At 34.4% G+C, this 18,220-nt stretch overlaps 2 protein-coding genes across 5 annotated transcripts; both read left to right on the forward strand.

Moving 5' to 3' along the window:
- The first annotated feature begins 9,319 nt into the window (after positions 1-9,319).
- Positions 9,320-11,038, forward strand: LOC106346931 (protein TRIGALACTOSYLDIACYLGLYCEROL 1, chloroplastic). 4 transcript variants are annotated; one of them, XM_013786400.3, is made up of 3 exons: positions 9,320-9,419; positions 9,741-9,831; positions 9,903-11,038. In XM_013786400.3, exons 2-3 carry the CDS (start codon positions 9,782-9,784, stop codon positions 10,903-10,905), a joined length of 1,053 nt encoding a protein of 350 aa, XP_013641854.1. In that variant the 5' UTR covers positions 9,320-9,419; positions 9,741-9,781; the 3' UTR covers positions 10,906-11,038. The 4 variants fall into 4 exon arrangements, with proteins under 4 accessions (XP_013641854.1, XP_013641853.1, XP_013641855.1 ...); XM_013786399.3 differs by having other exon boundaries at positions 9,332-9,491; XM_013786401.3 differs by having other exon boundaries at positions 9,334-9,491; positions 9,915-11,038.
- Positions 11,039-15,988: 4,950 nt separating this feature from the next.
- On the forward strand, positions 15,989-16,833 carry LOC106351449 (auxin-responsive protein SAUR50). The gene has a single exon (XM_013791251.3). The coding sequence runs from the start codon at positions 16,218-16,220 to the stop codon at positions 16,557-16,559; it is 342 nt and encodes a 113-aa protein (XP_013646705.1). The 5' UTR covers positions 15,989-16,217; the 3' UTR covers positions 16,560-16,833.
- The last annotated feature ends 1,387 nt before the right edge of the window (positions 16,834-18,220 follow it).

Consider the following 18,220-nt stretch of genomic DNA (forward strand, 5'->3'; position numbering starts at 1 on the left):
TTTGCAGTGTCTATGGACACAGTGCTCGTCGTTGTCCGCAACTCCAAGGTGGTGGCTCGTCCTACATGAATCAACAACAATCTGCACATGTCTCCAACTCGTGGCAACCACGGGCTAATGTTGCTCATGCTGCGTTCTACAACCCGAACACTTGGCTCCTTGACAGTGGCGCGACACATCATCTAACTTCTGATCTCAATAACTTGGCACTCCATCAACCCTACCATGGTGGTGACGAAGTCGCAATAGCCGATGGCTCTGGCTTGCAGATCACGCATACTGGTTCTGCTTCCATCTCTACACCTTCTAAAACACTTAAACTTCAAGATGTTTTATGTGTTCCGAGTGTACATAAGAACTTGATTTCAGTCAATCGTCTATGTAATGCTAATCAAGTCTCTGTGGAATTTTTCCCTGCTTCTTTTCAGGTGAAGGATCTGAGCACGGGGGTTCGGTTACTCCAAGGTCGAACGAAGGATGATCTGTATGAGTGGCCAGTACCCAAACCCAACCTTGCTGCTTCCTACGCTACTTACCCTGACACCAAAACCTCCATCTCTCAGTGGCATAACTGGCTTGGGCACCCCTCCTCTGCTATTCTAAAATCAGTTGTTTCCAAATTTTCTTTACCATGTTTTGATGTTTCTACTGCTATCTCTCCTTGCAACAATTGCTTACTTAATAAAACCCAAAAGCTTCCCTTTCATCAAAGCTCTATTGTTTCTTCAAAACCACTAGAATATATGTTCAGTGATGTTTGGCAGTCTCCTATTCTCTCCACTCAAAATTTCAAATACTATCTTCTTCTTGTAGATCACTTTACTCGGTATTCATGGATGTTTCCTTTGAAAGCCAAATCCGATGTTAAAGAAATTTTTATCAAATTCAAACCTCTGGTCGAAACAAAGTTCCAAACCAAAATTCAAACCCTCTACTCGGATAATGGTGGAGAGTACTTAGCTCTGCGCCAGTTCCTCTCAACACATGGGATCACTCACCTCACCACCCCACCCCACACTCCTGAGCATAATGGCCTGTCTGAACGAAAACATCGCCATGTTGTGGAGACTGGCTTGTCTCTGTTATCCTCAGCCAACATGCCCTTACCTTACTGGCCTTTAGCCTTTGCTACAGCAGTGTTTCTCATCAACCGATTGCCCACTCCTGTTCTTTCCAATCTCTCACCATACCAAAAACTCTTCAACCTGACTCCAAACTACCAGAAACTTCGTACCTTTGGTTGCTTATGCTTCCCCTGGTTACGTCCATATGTGCCCAATAAACTTGAAAACCGGTCAACACCATGTATCTTTGTTGGCTACTCCTTAACCCAAAGTGCCTACCTATGCCTTGAACCACTTTCTTGCCGTATATATGTCTCTCGTCATGTTCGTTTTAACAAAACAGAGTATCCCTTTCCACAAATGTTACGGCCAACCCAACCACCACAACCCACTCCATCTCCGTCCTCAACTTCCCCACCTTATACCACCATTCCCATACCCTCATCACTCATACAGTCGCCGGCGCCGGTCTTGAGTAGTCCACCCTCGAGCCGTGATTCATCACCGTCGTCGTCACCTTCGGTGCCTGCTGCATCTTCTTCATCATCTGATAGAGCTTATGTACCTGCTCCATCTCCTGTCCCTGAGTCTTCTGCGACTTCTACATCATCAACTTCAGTCGCAGCCTCTCTACCAGCCACAGTTGTGCCTGACAGTCCTCCACAACCAGCACCACAAGCAGCACCACAAGAGGCTTCGCGACACTCCATGACGACACGCTCAAGGAACAACATCGTGAAACCGGTCACAAAATATAACCTCACTGCTACGCTTGAGTCTGATCCTCATTGGATACCAGCAACATGGCAACAAGCGATCAAGCATGCTCATTGGCGCAAAGCGATGAGTAACGAGTTTACCTCTACTACAGACAACTACACATGGGATCTTGTTGCTGCAACAGAGAGAATGAACATAGTGGGATGTCGCTGGGTATTTACCATTAAATAGAACCCAGATGGTAGTATTGACAGATACAAAGCGAGGATTGTGGCTAAAGGGTTTCACCAGCAGCAGGGGCTAGACTATCAAGAGACTTTCAGTTTGGTCATCAAGTCGACAACCATACGTATTGTTCTGGGTTTGGCGGTCAATAATAACTGGCCTGTATGGCAGATTGATGTTAACACTGCTTTTCTACAAGGCCATCTCAACGATGAAGTCTTCATGATGCAACCTCCAGGCTTCACGGATTCAAACAGACCCTCACATGTTTGTCGCTTACGTAAAGCCATTTATGGCCTGAAGCAAGCTCCTAGGACCTGGTACTCTGAGTTGCGAAGCTTCCTTCTTCAATATGGCTTCTTGAACTCGTTATCAGACACCTCCCTCTTCATCTTGCGTCACCATGGAAAGTTCGTTTACGTTCTTGTATATGTTGACGATATATTAGTGACAGGAAGTGATGCTATTCTGGTTCAAAATGTTATTGCTGCCTTAGCCAATCGCTTCTCTATCAAAGACATGGGTCAGCTCAGCTATTTTCTTGGGATTGAAACGATCAGAACTCCTCAAGGTATGCATCTGATGCAACGGAAATATATAACTGATCTACTGGTCAAAACTAATATGCTGAACTGCAAGCCTGTTGCTACTCCACTTCCATCGCATCCGAAACTGAAACTCGAGTCTGGTTCTCGCTTATCTGATCCGCATGAGTATCGTCAGGTTGTTGGGAGCCTCCAGTACTTGTCTCTGACGAGACCAAACATCTCGTATGCGGTTAATCGTCTCTCACAATTTATGCACCAACCTACCTCAGATCATTGGATGGCTGTTAAGCGAGTGCTCCGATATCTTTCTGGTACTCTTACCCATGGGATCTTTTTGCGCAAACAAGCAACACCTATCCTTCATGCGTACTCGGACGCCGACTGGGCAAGAGACTCTGATGATTATGTCTCCACTAACGGGTATATCATCTTTCTTGGCTCGCAACCCATCTCCTGGACATCTAAAAGGCAGAAGAGTGTCGCACGCTCCTCCACAGAAGCTGAGTATCGTGCTGTGGCTAATACGGCTTCTGAGCTTCGCTGGGTTTGCTCGTTACTTACGGAACTTGGAGTTCATGTCCCTGCAACTCCTACTGTCTACTGTGACAACATTGGTGCCATTTACTTGTGTGTCAATCCAATCTTTCATACTAGGATGAAACACCTAGCCATCGACTATCATTTCGTGCGTGGACAGATTCATAATGGTGTTCTTCGTGTTGCTCATGTGTCCACAAAGGATCAGCTCGCTGACGGCCTTACGAAGCCACTTGCAGGCGCACCATTTCAGAACATAAGGAACAAGATTGGTGTTACACAAGCTCCACCATCTTAAGGGGAGATGTTAAGGAAATATGATATACTTTATGTCTCTTTGTGTAATTAGTATATAGTACAGTATACCCTACTAATCTCTCTGTATAAATACTTCTCAAATACCTAATGATAAAGTATTCAGCCTCCTATCTATAGTTCTGAAGTCCAGCAAAATGTCTACATATATCGCGGAGTTTATTAATACCGTTCATGAGCTTATCAGAATACAATGCAACCATAATCACTATAATAAGAGTAGCTGAGTTTTCGTAATTGAAACTAACAAGCGTTGTGAATATGCGGTTAAACAAAATATTTATATAAATGTGCAATTTGTTTAGTGGGTGTGCTTGACAGCAAACCCTATAGTCTAAGTTCTAGATCACGGGTAATAATTAGCAAGGAACGGATGGATAGGATCCACTACGTTCTCCAACCAAACTACTCCATGAAATGGTTCAGAGGTTTTAAATTATTAAAGACGTACAATTGATATGATTGTAATTCATCATAGTTAAATCCGTGAGCTTATTGATTCGTATAATTAACCCTGGCCATATCATAATAGTCTATAAACTATTGGAGAAAAAGTTAAACAGACATCTATTGATCGGCGTGAGAGTGAGACTAAACAAGCTAATCCAATCCGGGTAGTCTGATCACGTGGAACCGCGTGATTAAGCGGCGCAGTTAATGTTAACTTAAGATTGCATGTCATTTAGTTTTAGTATTACTAGATACTATTTTTATTTTCTCGACTCATGAAATAAAAATTCTCTAAAAATAATGTGTTATTTAGTTTGTAAAGACGTTTCCTGCCTTCTTTTTGTCTGGCTTTCATTCTCACACTTACCGCAAGTTTTTGTTGCTGTTTCAAATTAGCATGCATTAGTTTTTTTTGTTTTGTTTATGTAACCATCAAGAATCTTAGGAATAACTTGTCTTGTAAATTAGAACCGTAGGTAATGAGATTGTGCTATATATTCTTCAAAGGGTTAATGATGAAAGTTCCCAATGGTTTTCTTGACCATAGGGATCACCATTTTAGTGCTATTAGAACAACCTCATTAAAAATATCTAACCAAAGCATTTCAAAATATTATAAAATATATATGTTATAAACTTATAATTGTCGGGTTTGATATCTCAAAATTATAGATTTTATATTTTGGATTGAGTTTTATTCGTAATTAAATAATAATAATAATGTATATACTAATATTCTGGCTAAGAATTTCATGGTGAGAAACCACTGGTAAAGATTGTGTTTAGACATCTCGTATTGTATTAACGAGGGACCAATCAATTTCACATTTCTTCTTCTTAACGGTAGAAAGGTATGTATTCCTCGGTGATAGTTTATATACTATATTGCGTGCGTTGAAAAATTATTGCTAATGATATATAGCATATACGCGATGTTAGTGGTTAAACTGTAAATGATTGTCGGAACATAATCACATGATCCTACCATATGGTTTGTCAATATACACACAGTGGTGGAGTTAGAAACAAAATCTATCGAAGTCAAAATTACTTAGTATTGGATGTTAAATTAGATGAGATTTTAAATTAAAACCAATGGGTGATAAATAGAATGGTTCATGTATCTTATATATTACTTAATTTTTTTTGCAACATCCGATGTAGGAGAATTTGTCTCTAATACATTCTTTCGAGATGATAATTCTTTGAGAGTTAATTTTGGAATGTTTGAGAAAAGATCAATGGGCTAATATTGGGGTAGATTGATGTGGATCGGGTCCGACCTCCGGCTCACTAGGGGGACAAGCGGTGCGACTGCCCCGAGTCCAAGCTCGTATTCTTTCGTATAATAATAAGTAAAGGGCTCAATTTTTTATAAATCTATATTTTTATATATAAAAAATATAAATATAATAAATAAAATTGAAAAGTGTCTAAAATTATTTGATATATATATATACTAGGTGGTTGTCCTGATTTCGCGGGTATAAATATTTATGAAAATTATATATTATGTTTATAATTTTATAATTTTTAATAATAATCATAACTATTAAAAATAATATTTTTTATTTTAAATAGTTTGAAAATAAAAGTATTGATATTGTACAATACTACGTAAAACACATGTATTTAGGCAAATATATAAAACATTAAGTATGTAGAAATATAAAATAACAAAGAATACAACCAAAAATACAACAAATAAGTTTTATTATTCTTCACTCATGTTTTATGTATGTATCCTTTATTTTTTTCCTATTACAAAATAAGCATATCACTTTTATTATAATCAAAACAATATATATCAATAGAGTCTTAACTCTAGTCTCGTATTAATATATTGTTTCTGATTTTCAATTTATATATTATAATAAACTTTTCATTGATTAATATTATTTTAAAGAATTTACCATATAATTTTATTATAATCAAAGCTGTAAGAATTATATTAATAGAGTATATTAACTTTAGTCTTGTATTAGTATAATGTTCCAATATTTAAGTTTTATATTATAATAAATATTTTCATTTATTAATATTATTTTAAAATACTTACCATATATTTTTTCTGTTTTTAAATATACAAATATTTTAATCATTTATGAAAGTAATAACTCAACTATACAATCAACATTTGTTAGTGAAAAATGACTGAATGTTTTTACAATTGTATATTTGACTGTTTTACAATCATTGGACACATTTAAAAAAAAAATATATATATATATATATGTTAAAATCGTTTATATAATTATTTCTATCATACCATATGTATTTATATGTATATTTTAAGTTTTTATAATGTAATCTATGATATTTAATTGTTTCTATAAACAAATTATGTTAATTCTTCTAACTTTAAAATGTTTAATTATTTATTTGGTAATATAGATTAAATTAGGTAGTTCTAGTATTAGTTTCCTTTTTAAAATTTTAATTAAATAAATGAAAATTCAAATACTAACAATCAATCAAATTAAGAGAATTAATTCTAAACTTCACATATAAATGACACCTAAGCAAAAGTCACTTAAGTGACTTCTCAGTTAATATATAGTATGATATATAATTTTATTTTCATTACAAAATACTACTGATTAAAATTTTAAAATATTTTAAATATTATCTACATATAAATTTTAGACAATAATTTTTTTTTCTTGCCCCAGGTCCTCTAACAGTGTTGAGCCGGTCATGCGGTTGGATTGTTTGGATCGTTTGGATCGAACTCTTATATCATATTAAGTTAAATATGCTTCCGATTTAAAATCAATTAGTAGTAAGTAAAATGGTCAGTCTATCTTATATATTACTTGGAAAATTTTTCAACATCCGATGTGAAAAACTTTGTCTCTAATATTGAAAACTCAACAACTAATAAAAGGATCAAACCATTAATATGTACAAATTTATTAATGTATATTACATCTATGTGCCTATAAAAACCTAAATTTGAAAATTGACAGGGGTCAGCTGACCCCAGCTACTTCATTGGCTTTGCCACTGTACACACATAAAGGCAAGTAGAGAGTGAGGAATGCATGACTTGTTTGGGGAAATTTATAGACGAAGAGAAATCCCAATTATTATGTCTTTGTCTTTCTTTCTCGAGCCTTGCGCTTACCTTTGGCTTCATCTCTCTGTCTCTCGCTCTTGAAAGTTTAAACTTGAAGTCAATCATTATCCTTGCTAGCTAGTATATAGTATATACATGCGTTTTTGTTTGGGTTAGTTGGCTAGCATTGATGACGAACACATGTTACTGTGGCATTGTTAATAATTTTTTTTATAACAATGAAAGAGTTTCCTAACGTAGGATGTGTCCAAGCTAGAAACTCTTTTGTTAATGGCTTTGATGTTTAAAATATGAGGATATAAAAGAGATTGGTCTAGTGATAAAAAATAATTTTGTATGATCATAGTTTTATTTGTTTGACATGATCATAAGTATTCTGCAGAAGGGATACATATGACATTTATATAGTTGCAAATGGTATTTCATTAGGGTTTCACACAAGATACATGATGTATTCAAATTCCATTTGTGCATCATATCGCATGTTGTTATTCTACATTGAATTCTGTACCAGAAAATCATATTGCGGGATAGCATGAGTAAACAAAACCCATCTAGTCTAATTACATACCGGCATTTCATCTCGCAAAAGCATCCAGAATGGTTTTTCGACGAGGATTGCTTCTTGTATTTGTCCCCTTTTGTACAGTTATAAGGCAATATCCTACTCAGGAACTACATTAGCTTTCTAAATGCTAAAAATATATATTTTTAAATGAATATAAATGTACATGTACATTTAGATTATCGATTATCATTAAGAAATGATAGGGTTTGTATATACTAACCAAAAACCTTAGCCAACATTGAATTTTTTCTTCCTAAAATATAAATCTAGTGTAGTTTTGTTTCTATATAATTAGCCCAAATTGTAGCTTGGTTTTTGATAGATACACATTTTCTTATCGGCCACTACATAATATACACTATTCTCGTTATAAATTATTATAACAACAAGATGGAGAGATACATGATAAAAGTCCAACCCGTAACAAGAAAATAAATAAATGTAGATTTTGTTAAAATTAACATAAGACTGATCAAAACCTCTGTGACCGTCAGTTTTTTAGCTTAAATCTAAGTGATATAATTATGCTCTTTCCGCCACGAATGGCTTTTTGTCTTGCTGAAAAAAGTAAGGAAGTGACTCAAAGCTTCTTGCTAAAGTTAAGATATGGAAACTTTATTCGTATATACTATGTAAATACGCGTAAAACTTTAAAATTCGACCTCAACTGTCCTCTTAGTATACACATTATATGAAAAACATGCTAAATATCATTTTAGTACGAAAGAAGAGATATTTAAGTTTCTTTTTACTAACACGGTTAGCTAAACTTAACATGTTGTTCATATATTGTAAATATTGATTCTATCAAATATAAATTTTGAATCCAATACTAAATGTTGGGGGAGAGAAGACTCCCTCTAGGAATCGTTGGCTAGATAATCAAAGACAAGAATTATGAAAGAGGATAAAACCATAAATTGGAAATTTATATATATCAAGAAAATGTAATTCCTTAACTAGCTTATACGATATTACACAAGAGATATTATAATAAAAAAAAATAGAAGGCAAGGGAACATAAGTGGTGTGCAGTAGGAGGATAGGTGAGAGATGTAAAGTGAGAAAAAAGGAAGGAAGAGGGGCTAGTTCTGAAACCCTAGATGAAAGCAACACTGCATTGCCAATAGTAGAAACAGTGCGATATCACGAGATTCAACTCATTCCTACTTCTTAGTATCCACTCCACTTGTAGAACTAGCTAGCCCCCCGGCCACGTGGTCCTCTCTCCTCTTCTATTAGCTTTATGGGCCTTCTTCAGCCCGCGGACCCCATCTCCCCATCCCATGCACATGCACCACATCACATATATATATGCTTTCTCTCTATATAATTCATAACATATAAAAGTATGCACCTTCCTTTTATTTTCTTCTATTTATTAATCAAAATGGAGTACTCAATTTCATAGAATCAGTATATTTTATTTTTTTTGGTAGGAGAAGTAATGTTTTTGGTTTGTAGTGTAGAGTAGGGTAAATGTGAATACATAAAAACGTAGAGAGGCGTATATTATAGAGAGAGTGTGCCCTTAAAGAACGGACCGGCTGAACAAAAAGATAACGTTGTTGTCTCCGTAAAGGTTACAAAGACTCTCAGTCATGTGACCACCACCATTTCTCTTTTCACACACACACACATAATGATGATATATTTTCCTTTGAAATATTGGTTATTCATCTATCTATGCATACGCTTGCAAAAAAAAAAAAAAAATTACACAAACGGGCCATATGTAAAAGGCATTAAGTCCACACTTCAATTGTAAAAGATATTGGGCTTTACGGCCCATATTATTATTTTTCTGCTGCGTTCTCTTTGCCTGGGACTGTTAGTTGTTTGTTACCTTTCTCTTCTCTCGATGAATTCATCTTCTTCGACCTTCTTACTTTCTCTTCGTTTCTATTCTAAACGTAAGTTCTGTTGAAGATACTTATTCATACATCCTACTTTCTCCACTAGTTGTTACTCTCCTGTTAATCAAGGTTTGAAGAACTGATAAACCTAATTGGTTTCTGTAGTTCAAATTTCGCCGAGATTGGTTGAGTATACGGATCTCGAAGTATTAGATTGAATTCGAAACTGAATGCCTTATGGATTGATTGATTGATTAATTGTTCACGAAGTGTTGCTTAGTTATGGAATCGTTAGCCTCGATTTGGATCTGCGATTTAAATCAATTCAAAATTGCTTAAGTTAGCATGCTAATTGGGTTTCGTGTCACGCTTTACTAGCTGGGAATTGAATCAGTGAGCTCCTAAGGAAGAAGACAAGAATGATGCAGACTTGTTGTATTCATCATCCGTCTTTGAGTTCCCCTCTTAGGTATTTGTGTAGGCATAATCTTATAATGTTTCTCCTTTTGCTTCACTGTCAGATTGATTCCATTCTTGCAGAACTCTTCCAAGGTGTGATGCTTCTGCCATCGGTGTTAAACCCCCAAGAGTTTGTAAAGTTGGTTTCACTGGAAAAAAACATCCTTTGGGGATTTCGAGGGGAAGGAGATTAGATGTGAATTTGAATGCTAATGACGCGCACCCATCCATGTCTATGTTTGAAGAAGAAACCTCCCCTGAAAACACCGCGCCGGTTTCTCCAGAGGCTGAGCTTCCATTTGGCAAATGGTCACCTTCTAAATACATTTGGAGAGGCTTATCGGTACCTATCATAGCAGGACAAGTCATTCTCCGGATACTGAAAGGTAAGATCCACTGGAGAAACACTCTTCAGCAGCTGGAGAGAACCGGACCCAAGTCTCTAGGAGTTTGTCTCCTGACTTCTACGTTTGTTGGCATGGCTTTCACTATCCAGTTCGTTAGAGAGTTTACTAGACTAGGCCTCAACAGGTCCATTGGAGGCGTCTTGGCTTTAGCCTTCTCTAGAGAGCTGAGTCCAGTCATCACGTCGATTGTTGTTGCTGGACGAATGGGAAGCGCGTTTGCAGCTGAGCTAGGGACAATGCAAGTCTCTGAGCAGACGGATACGCTTCGTGTCTTAGGAGCAGACCCGATTGATTATCTGATCACACCGAGAGTCATCGCTTCCTGTTTGGCTCTACCGTTTCTGACGCTCATGTGTTTCACTGTTGGGATGGCTTCGAGTGCTCTGCTCTCTGATGCGGTTTACGGGATTAGTATTAACATAATCATGGACTCGGCTCATCGAGCGCTTAGACCGTGGGACATTGTGAGTGCCATGATTAAATCTCAGGTGTTTGGAGCTATTATATCGGTGATTAGCTGTTCTTGGGGTGTGACTACTACGGGAGGTGCTAAAGGTGTTGGAGAATCTACAACTTCTGCGGTTGTTATGTCTCTTGTCGGAATCTTTATTGCGGATTTTGTGCTTTCTTCCTTCTTCTTTCAGGGTGCCGGAGATTCTTTAAAGAACTGTGTGTGACACACTCTTTTTCTGTCTTCCTGATCTAGTTCGAACATGTGTGTTTTAGATCGCTTTTAGTAAACTAATTAAATCCTAAAAGATGATGTGTATTAGTATTAATTACTCTTTCTTAAGAAAAGGTTTCAAATGAGTAAAGGCTTCGCTAAACACTTGGGTTTAAAGGAACACTACTAGCAAGAGTTTTTATCGTAGCTCATTTGTTGTCAGTGAATCAACCTCGTCAGATAAGCTTATGCAATGCGCACACATCCTTGAAATAGTTCCTTATTAGCTTTCTTGGTGTCTCCGACTTATTTGCTCTGAAGCTCTACACTCGACGTGGATAAAGTTGGCTTCTACCACCGATTTGGCAACTAATGTTTTACCACAACCAGGTGGTCCATAGAGCAAGAAAACAGCCCTTTGACAGAAGTCCTATGAAGCACGGGGACGTCTGTTTAGGCGCCGTACCGGTACCGGAAACGTTTCGGGGACAGATACTTCACGGGGACATCACTGATACGGTTTGGGGACGGTTAGAGAACTTAGTTGTTTCATTATGTTAGATTCACTATATAATTTTGTTATTTTATAAATATTTTATATTTTTACTAGTATATATGCCGTCCCTGTATCTATAATTTTTAAATTTTGCTGTTTCCCGCCCCCGCTTCTGTCCCCGTTTCTGTCCCCGTATCCATCCCGGTGCAACATAGGACAGAACTCAATTGCCTAACACTCTTCTGGATACTTTAACGGTTTGACTACATGACGATATAACTGTTTTTATTATATGATCGAGACCACCAATGTCTTCCCAAGTTTCAGTAGGAATCGTAAAGAATCCTTCTCTTGTTAACAATGGTTTAAATGAAAGAGAAATCAATGTTTATCTGCCTAATATCAAAATGGGCTGGTAAGCTAATATCTCTCTTTTTTTTTCTTTTTTTTTTTATAAAAGGCTTTCATATTAAATATTTTTGGTTTTTTTTTTCTAACATACAACAGCTGTTAAGCTAATATCAAAAGCAGTAACTTATTGCACGTAAAGCATTCTCCTTGTCCGACAGAATTTTGGTTAAATTTTCTGCTGTTATGCTAGTTTTTTTTTAATGCTAGTTCTGAAATCAACGTTTTGCCGACTAATAACATATTGACCTACATCCTCATCTGAAAATTTTATTAAATATCGAATACTATTGTTTTTTCGTTTTTACAAACGATACATTAAGAGCATGACTATTTAGTGTGGGAATTTGAGGAAGTGTTATTAAGTGTTTCGTATGATTGACATAATGTTTAAAAATTGTTGCGATTACGGATAATTTTTTACTGGCTTACCTACAGATGCAAAAATTAATTAATACAAAATATTTAATGGAGAAAAAGTTCATTACAAAATGATAATTTTAAAACCCAATAATAAAATTATTTATTTTTATATTAATATAATTTTACAAAAAAAAGAATTATTCTCGCGTACCGTCCACAACCGCAAACGATACCTTCAATCAATTTTTGATTTTGAGAGGTTTGGGATGGTATGAAACAGTTTGTAGCGTTTTTTTGTGATTGTTACAGCTTTGCTGTATTTGCGGATGGTAGCCGAAAAACCAGTCAGGTCCTTAAATATATATATATATATATATATATATATATCACTCTATATTTATTAAAGTAGATTCAGAGAAAAATAGACTTGTACCACTGTTTTTTTCCGTTACTGGAACATAAACAAAAGTACTAATTAAACTACAACATCTAAATTATTTGCATCTTTGCTAGTTAATAGCTTACCTTACATTGACTTGATGCAGAACGACCTAGCACGAATTCAATGTTCTACTGGACCATTAAGCGCAAAAATAAAATTATTTTCTCTTAAATAAATGGAAATCCTCACTCATTATCACCAAATTTTAGCAAAAATGATAATAAAATAAATCATTTAAATAAATTCTTCGATGAACAGGTTAATCATCTGTAATGTCTTAAATAAAATTATTTTCTCTTCGAAGAAAAGGTTAATCTCTCAAAAAAAATATTTTTTCTCTTAAGTAAATGGGATGTTTTGGAACGTCCATGTGCATCCTGGCACGAATATTAATTGAGGAACCCTTAATTGGTTATAGTACTGTCCTTCGTCCTTCACATTTGCATTAAATTGTCTTTTTCATGATCTCTCATCGATATGCTACCATTTTTTGGTTACTAGTCATCAATTAGTCTCAGCTTGTAGATATTGAAATTGAAATACGTGAAGGACTAAGGACAGTACGTGATAGTATCCACTATTTGTTCATCTCTGCATACTTAGATTATTACGTTCGAACTGATGTTTAAGTTAAAATTAGCTGATCAGATTCCTATTTTAGTTATTCTTTTCTTCTAGGAAACCATGGACGTCGTGTTTATGTTTTGTTTGTTACGTATTGTACTATATTGTAGGCTTTGGAGCATGCAAATAAACTAACAATTGTAACTAAGTTTTAAACTTCATACACGTAAACTTAGTTACAGCTATTTCTACAAAAACTCACTTGGCTATTAAAATTTTGTGTTCATTGGATATGTTTGCAACTAAAATAAATTCAGAGCAATTTTATCGTGTGACCTGAAAGTTTGTTAGAAAATTTAGAATTTCGGATCAAGTTTGAAAGTTAGATGCAGCCTCTGCGATTAATTTGTACCTTCTAACATTTACACCAAAAAACTAGTTTGTACCATTAATCTGCATTTAACAAAGTTTTATTGCATCCTATATTTGGCATGTTTCTCAAGTTGAGCCAGATGAAAAGGCCACCTTGTTTCTGAGAGCACCTTTGACCTTTGACGGTAGTTTTTAAGAGGATTTCTCAATATTAAACTTATCTAAAGGATCAATTAGTTAAAAATAAATGAAATACAATAATCTAACTAAAATGATATTATTTTTATTTCTTAAGTAATTTATACGGTCTGTCCCCGATAGTGTTGCTCTATGTTCTATTGTTATCTCAGTTCCAAAACAAATTTAGAACATTTTCAGTTTTTATATATTTAGAAAACAAATTAAAGCTTATTATAAATGTATTGTTTCATTTTGTGATTAACAATTTTAAAAACGTAAAAATGTGTATTTTTAAAAAGGTTTTATATTTTCGAAAAAGATAAAAATGTCTAAATGTACAACAGATAAATATAATATATAAATATACATCGTAACAGATATCTATTCCTTACAGACAAACCCACCTTACTTCACCCCACGCATCAAAATCTCCTTTCTTTAATCATGTATACATGCATATGTTAAAAATAGTCAAATACTTACAATTTGTACAGAGATATTGCGATGGTGTAATCCATCCCAACCTTAACAGATTGTGTAAATCATTTCTATGTTATCCCCTTTTAAGGTTTGAAGTTTAATTTAGTTTTGTGGTCGAAGCACGTAGTTATGTAAGCATCAACACCAACTTACGTTGGCCATTACATAGTAGAAAAATGATAGATTTGACGAATCTAATTCCGTAGGTATATAATTGCCTAATATTTTTATTTATTTTTTATTTTTGAGACAATTAGTTAAATCTATCCAAAGGAAGTCTATATTTGCTAACTGTACACTGATTGATGTTAATGGTATGATATATGGTATTTAAGCCAAGAATAGACGATTTTACTCCTTCCGTAACTATGAAAACTTTTGCTGCCAATTCTGACGCGACAGAAAGCAAAAATGTGCCAGCTGAATAAAGTAGTGTTTGAAGTCATAAATTTATAGCTGGAACGTTTTTAACCACATGTTTTTATCCATATTTACAAGTATATTATTTAGATAAATATAACTTATGAAGAGAAACTAATGGAGAAAAAATAATTAAATATGTTATAACAATATAAAAATAATTACTAGGACAAACTATCTCGCTATACAACGATCAAACAAACTATCTCTCCACCATGATATAACAATATGACTAACTCTTTTCTATATAATATTTATAATTTTGCCAAAAACATATTTGTCCTGCAAATTTCTCTTTATTAGTCTCAATTTAGAAAAACTACGAACATATGAAAAATAATATATTTGGGGGATCTTCCAATCCGTCTCACAACAACAACAATACGTAAAAGTTTCGGCTGATGTAATTTGTAACGGCTAAGACATAGTATCATATATGATCTAACATAGCATGTACAAGATAACAAATTATATTCCAGCTAACATAACATGTACCAGATAACAAAATCATCTATCGATTTTTTATATCAAATTATATATCAGGTAACAGAAAATGTACCATGTAACAATTTTTATATCAGATAACAACAAGTCTATGTAGCATACCAATCATTTATTAATAATTTGATATCAAACTATGTATAAGCTAAAATAACATGTATCATGTAACAAACTAATTTATCAGATAATAAACAATTTATAAAAAAAGTATCAACTCGCAAACTATGTATCTACCAATTTATCAAGTAACAAACTATATATGAAACAATGTATAAGTCGACAAACTATTTACCAAAATATTTATCAGCTACTAAATTAAGTAGCAATTAATAACAAATATTTTATAACATCTTATTTACTTCGAAAAATACTCATGATCTTCTCAAAAGTTAATTAAATTCATAATTTAAAAATTGTTAATCGAATTTGAAAATATCCATAATCTTCCCAAAACTTAATTAAACTCATAATTTGAAACTATTAATAAAAAGGGATTAGAGAACATAAGCTAGGAACAACATAGATTATATGAATATGTCTTGTCGGACAGAAACCATCAATGCATAAACAATTTTCAATTCGAGTTAATAATCACTTCATGTCCACGAAACTGACAACGCTTTTAACTGCGCATAATGTCTAAGGGTATTATAGTCTTGAAATTATTAATCAGAAAGCATGGATAGTTTGCCAATAATAGATGTCCGATAGGTATACATACACCGATTAACTCTTTATTTTTCAAAACGTGAAAGTTTTCTCCTGTTCAATAATAGGACCTGTCTTGTGACTTGGACCCATCATAATCTCTCTGATTTTATGGAGTGGTATATAAATTTTTACACCAAGTATACAATGTTTTCATGGAACTCACAATCTATATAAATGTATCTCTCTATATAGAAACCATCCATAAATACCCCATAACCACAACTCAAGAAACCATTCTTTACTCCCTGACTCTCTCCACACCCCTAACAGGAACCTAAAGAGTTATATATAAACACAAGAAGATATTGCAAACACAACCCAAAGAATCTCGAGATTGTTTTTCCGAATCAAAACAAAACCGGTTTCGTTTCAGAGAGATTCAAAGAAAATGGCGATTAAAACCTTGACGGCGACCATGCTAACACAAACGACTATGATAAAGCAAATTTTGAAGAGGTACTCAAGTTTGGGGAAGAAACAGAGTAGTGAATTTAACGACAAACATGATGGACAATCACTTCCTCTAGATGTGCCCAAAAGTCACTTCGTTGTCTACGTAGGGGAGAATCGGGTCAGGTACGTTTTACACATTTCATTTTTGACCCGACCCGAGTTTAAGCTTCTTCTACAACAAGCTGAGGAAGAGTTTGGCTTCGATCACGACATGGGCCTTACTATTCCTTGTGAGGAAGTAGCTTTCAAATCCATTGTCACCTCCATGCTGATCTGATCAATATATGTTTAGCTCTGCTGGTTCTAGAACTTTTTTAATTAGAGGAATAAGCTTTGTTTAGCTTTTAATTTTTAATAATATGAGATAAAATCGGGTTAGTGTTTCCATTTGAACGAGACTACCTCTAAGAGTGATCAATAAAACCATCTTGGTTACTATCTTGGATTTTGTAGGGAGTAGTTAAGCAAATAGTGTGATAAATATTCTCTCCTCATGGTGGTGTGACTATTATATTAAAATATCAGTGAATGCATTTTGTTTTTTCTTCTAATACTTTGTGTTTTCTATTTTCTACCAGGTGATGTGTTTGTATACATATATATATATTTTTTTCTTCTTTGGTTTTAACGTTATATACATCTACTATTGCATAACACTTCCCATTTAAAGAATTTATTATATAGTCTATATATATGTCTTATTAAACAGACATTATACAATTGAGGATATATAAACTTATTTCATTCAGACGAGTGGAAGATTATTGAATATAGTATGAAATGAATTTGGTACTTGTTCTACTTTCTAAATTGTTTATTTTTTAATGAAAACAATATAGAACGTTATTGTGCGAGCTCGTCCAGGAAAGTAATCACGAGGACGCCTTCTTTGGGAATAAGCAGTTTTTAAGCCGTTTAAATCTGTCGAAACTAGCTATATTAATTTGAGACCCTATTAATTTTGAAAAGTATTGAAATGTGCATACAGAGGACCAGAACCTTCTTAAGATAGTACTGCGTAACACACGCATGCAGAATCAGGCCATATAATAATAATATTATTCAGCAAATCTCATGCGCTTCATATTGACCTTAAACGCTACGAAGAAATGTATTTAATTAGTTGGTTAGAAGATTCTTCACTGCCATTCACATATTTTTTTGGGCATCGGTGGTAATCACGAAGACTTGGATAAAAGTTCTAAGCGGTTCCATGATTTGTTCCAAATTTTGCGAGTCAGAGAGAATAATCAAAGCACTAGTGCAGTTAGTATATCACCGATTATCGATTGAAAAACTTAGTCACCTGACAACATATCTTACTAGTATTTTTTGTCAAACTAATCTTACTTGTATAATATGCAGAAATAAACTTTTATCACGAAAAGAAAAGTATGATAGTGAACTGCATTATATATTTCTTTAAAATATTTAAGAGTGACTGGTTTATAAATTAATATCATATCAATGGCTGAGATATAGCACATGCAAGTGGTACCCACACGTTCGAAATCTAATAAAATTAGATCCCTACAATATGTCTTGGAGTTATGATCCTATTATCAAGAAGGGTACGTGACGGCACACATTTTCTGTGAGGTCTTTTGACGGCTTAGATTTAACGCGAACTTTGAACATATCGCATGCTCTTCCATTTATTTTTCACCTATATATGCCATTTTCCCTGACCGTACGGTACTTAACGGACGGTCGAGTTTCCTTAAAAGCTTACAATCATCAGAACTCACGGTTTTTCTTTTCCTTCCAACATAATTTAACGAAATTATTTACGGGTAAAATATTAACGTTTGACGGAGACTTCAAAGTAGTATTTGACAAAAAAAAGAAGAAGAAGAGAATCTTGCATTATTGAGAAATGAGGATGACTTTTATCAACAATGATTTTTACAACGAAATTTTAATTATGTAAACTTGCAT

Source organism: Brassica napus, chromosome A6 (assembly GCF_020379485.1).
Source record: "Brassica napus cultivar Da-Ae chromosome A6, Da-Ae, whole genome shotgun sequence".
Classification (NCBI taxonomy): Eukaryota; Viridiplantae; Streptophyta; class Magnoliopsida; order Brassicales; family Brassicaceae; genus Brassica; species Brassica napus.

What these genes read in the sequence shown, in the direction of transcription:
- LOC106346931 (XM_013786400.3), top strand. Translation starts at nt 9,782, where the DNA reads ATGATGCAGACTTGTTGTATTCATCATCCGTCTTTGAGTTCCCCTCTT. An exon ending in TCTTTGAGTTCCCCTCTTAG is followed by an intron (nt 9,832 to 9,902) that starts GTATTTGTGTAG and finishes CCATTCTTGCAG; the next exon opens with AACTCTTCCAAGGTGTGATG.
- LOC106351449 (XM_013791251.3), top strand. Translation starts at nt 16,218, where the DNA reads ATGGCGATTAAAACCTTGACGGCGACCATGCTAACACAAACGACTATG.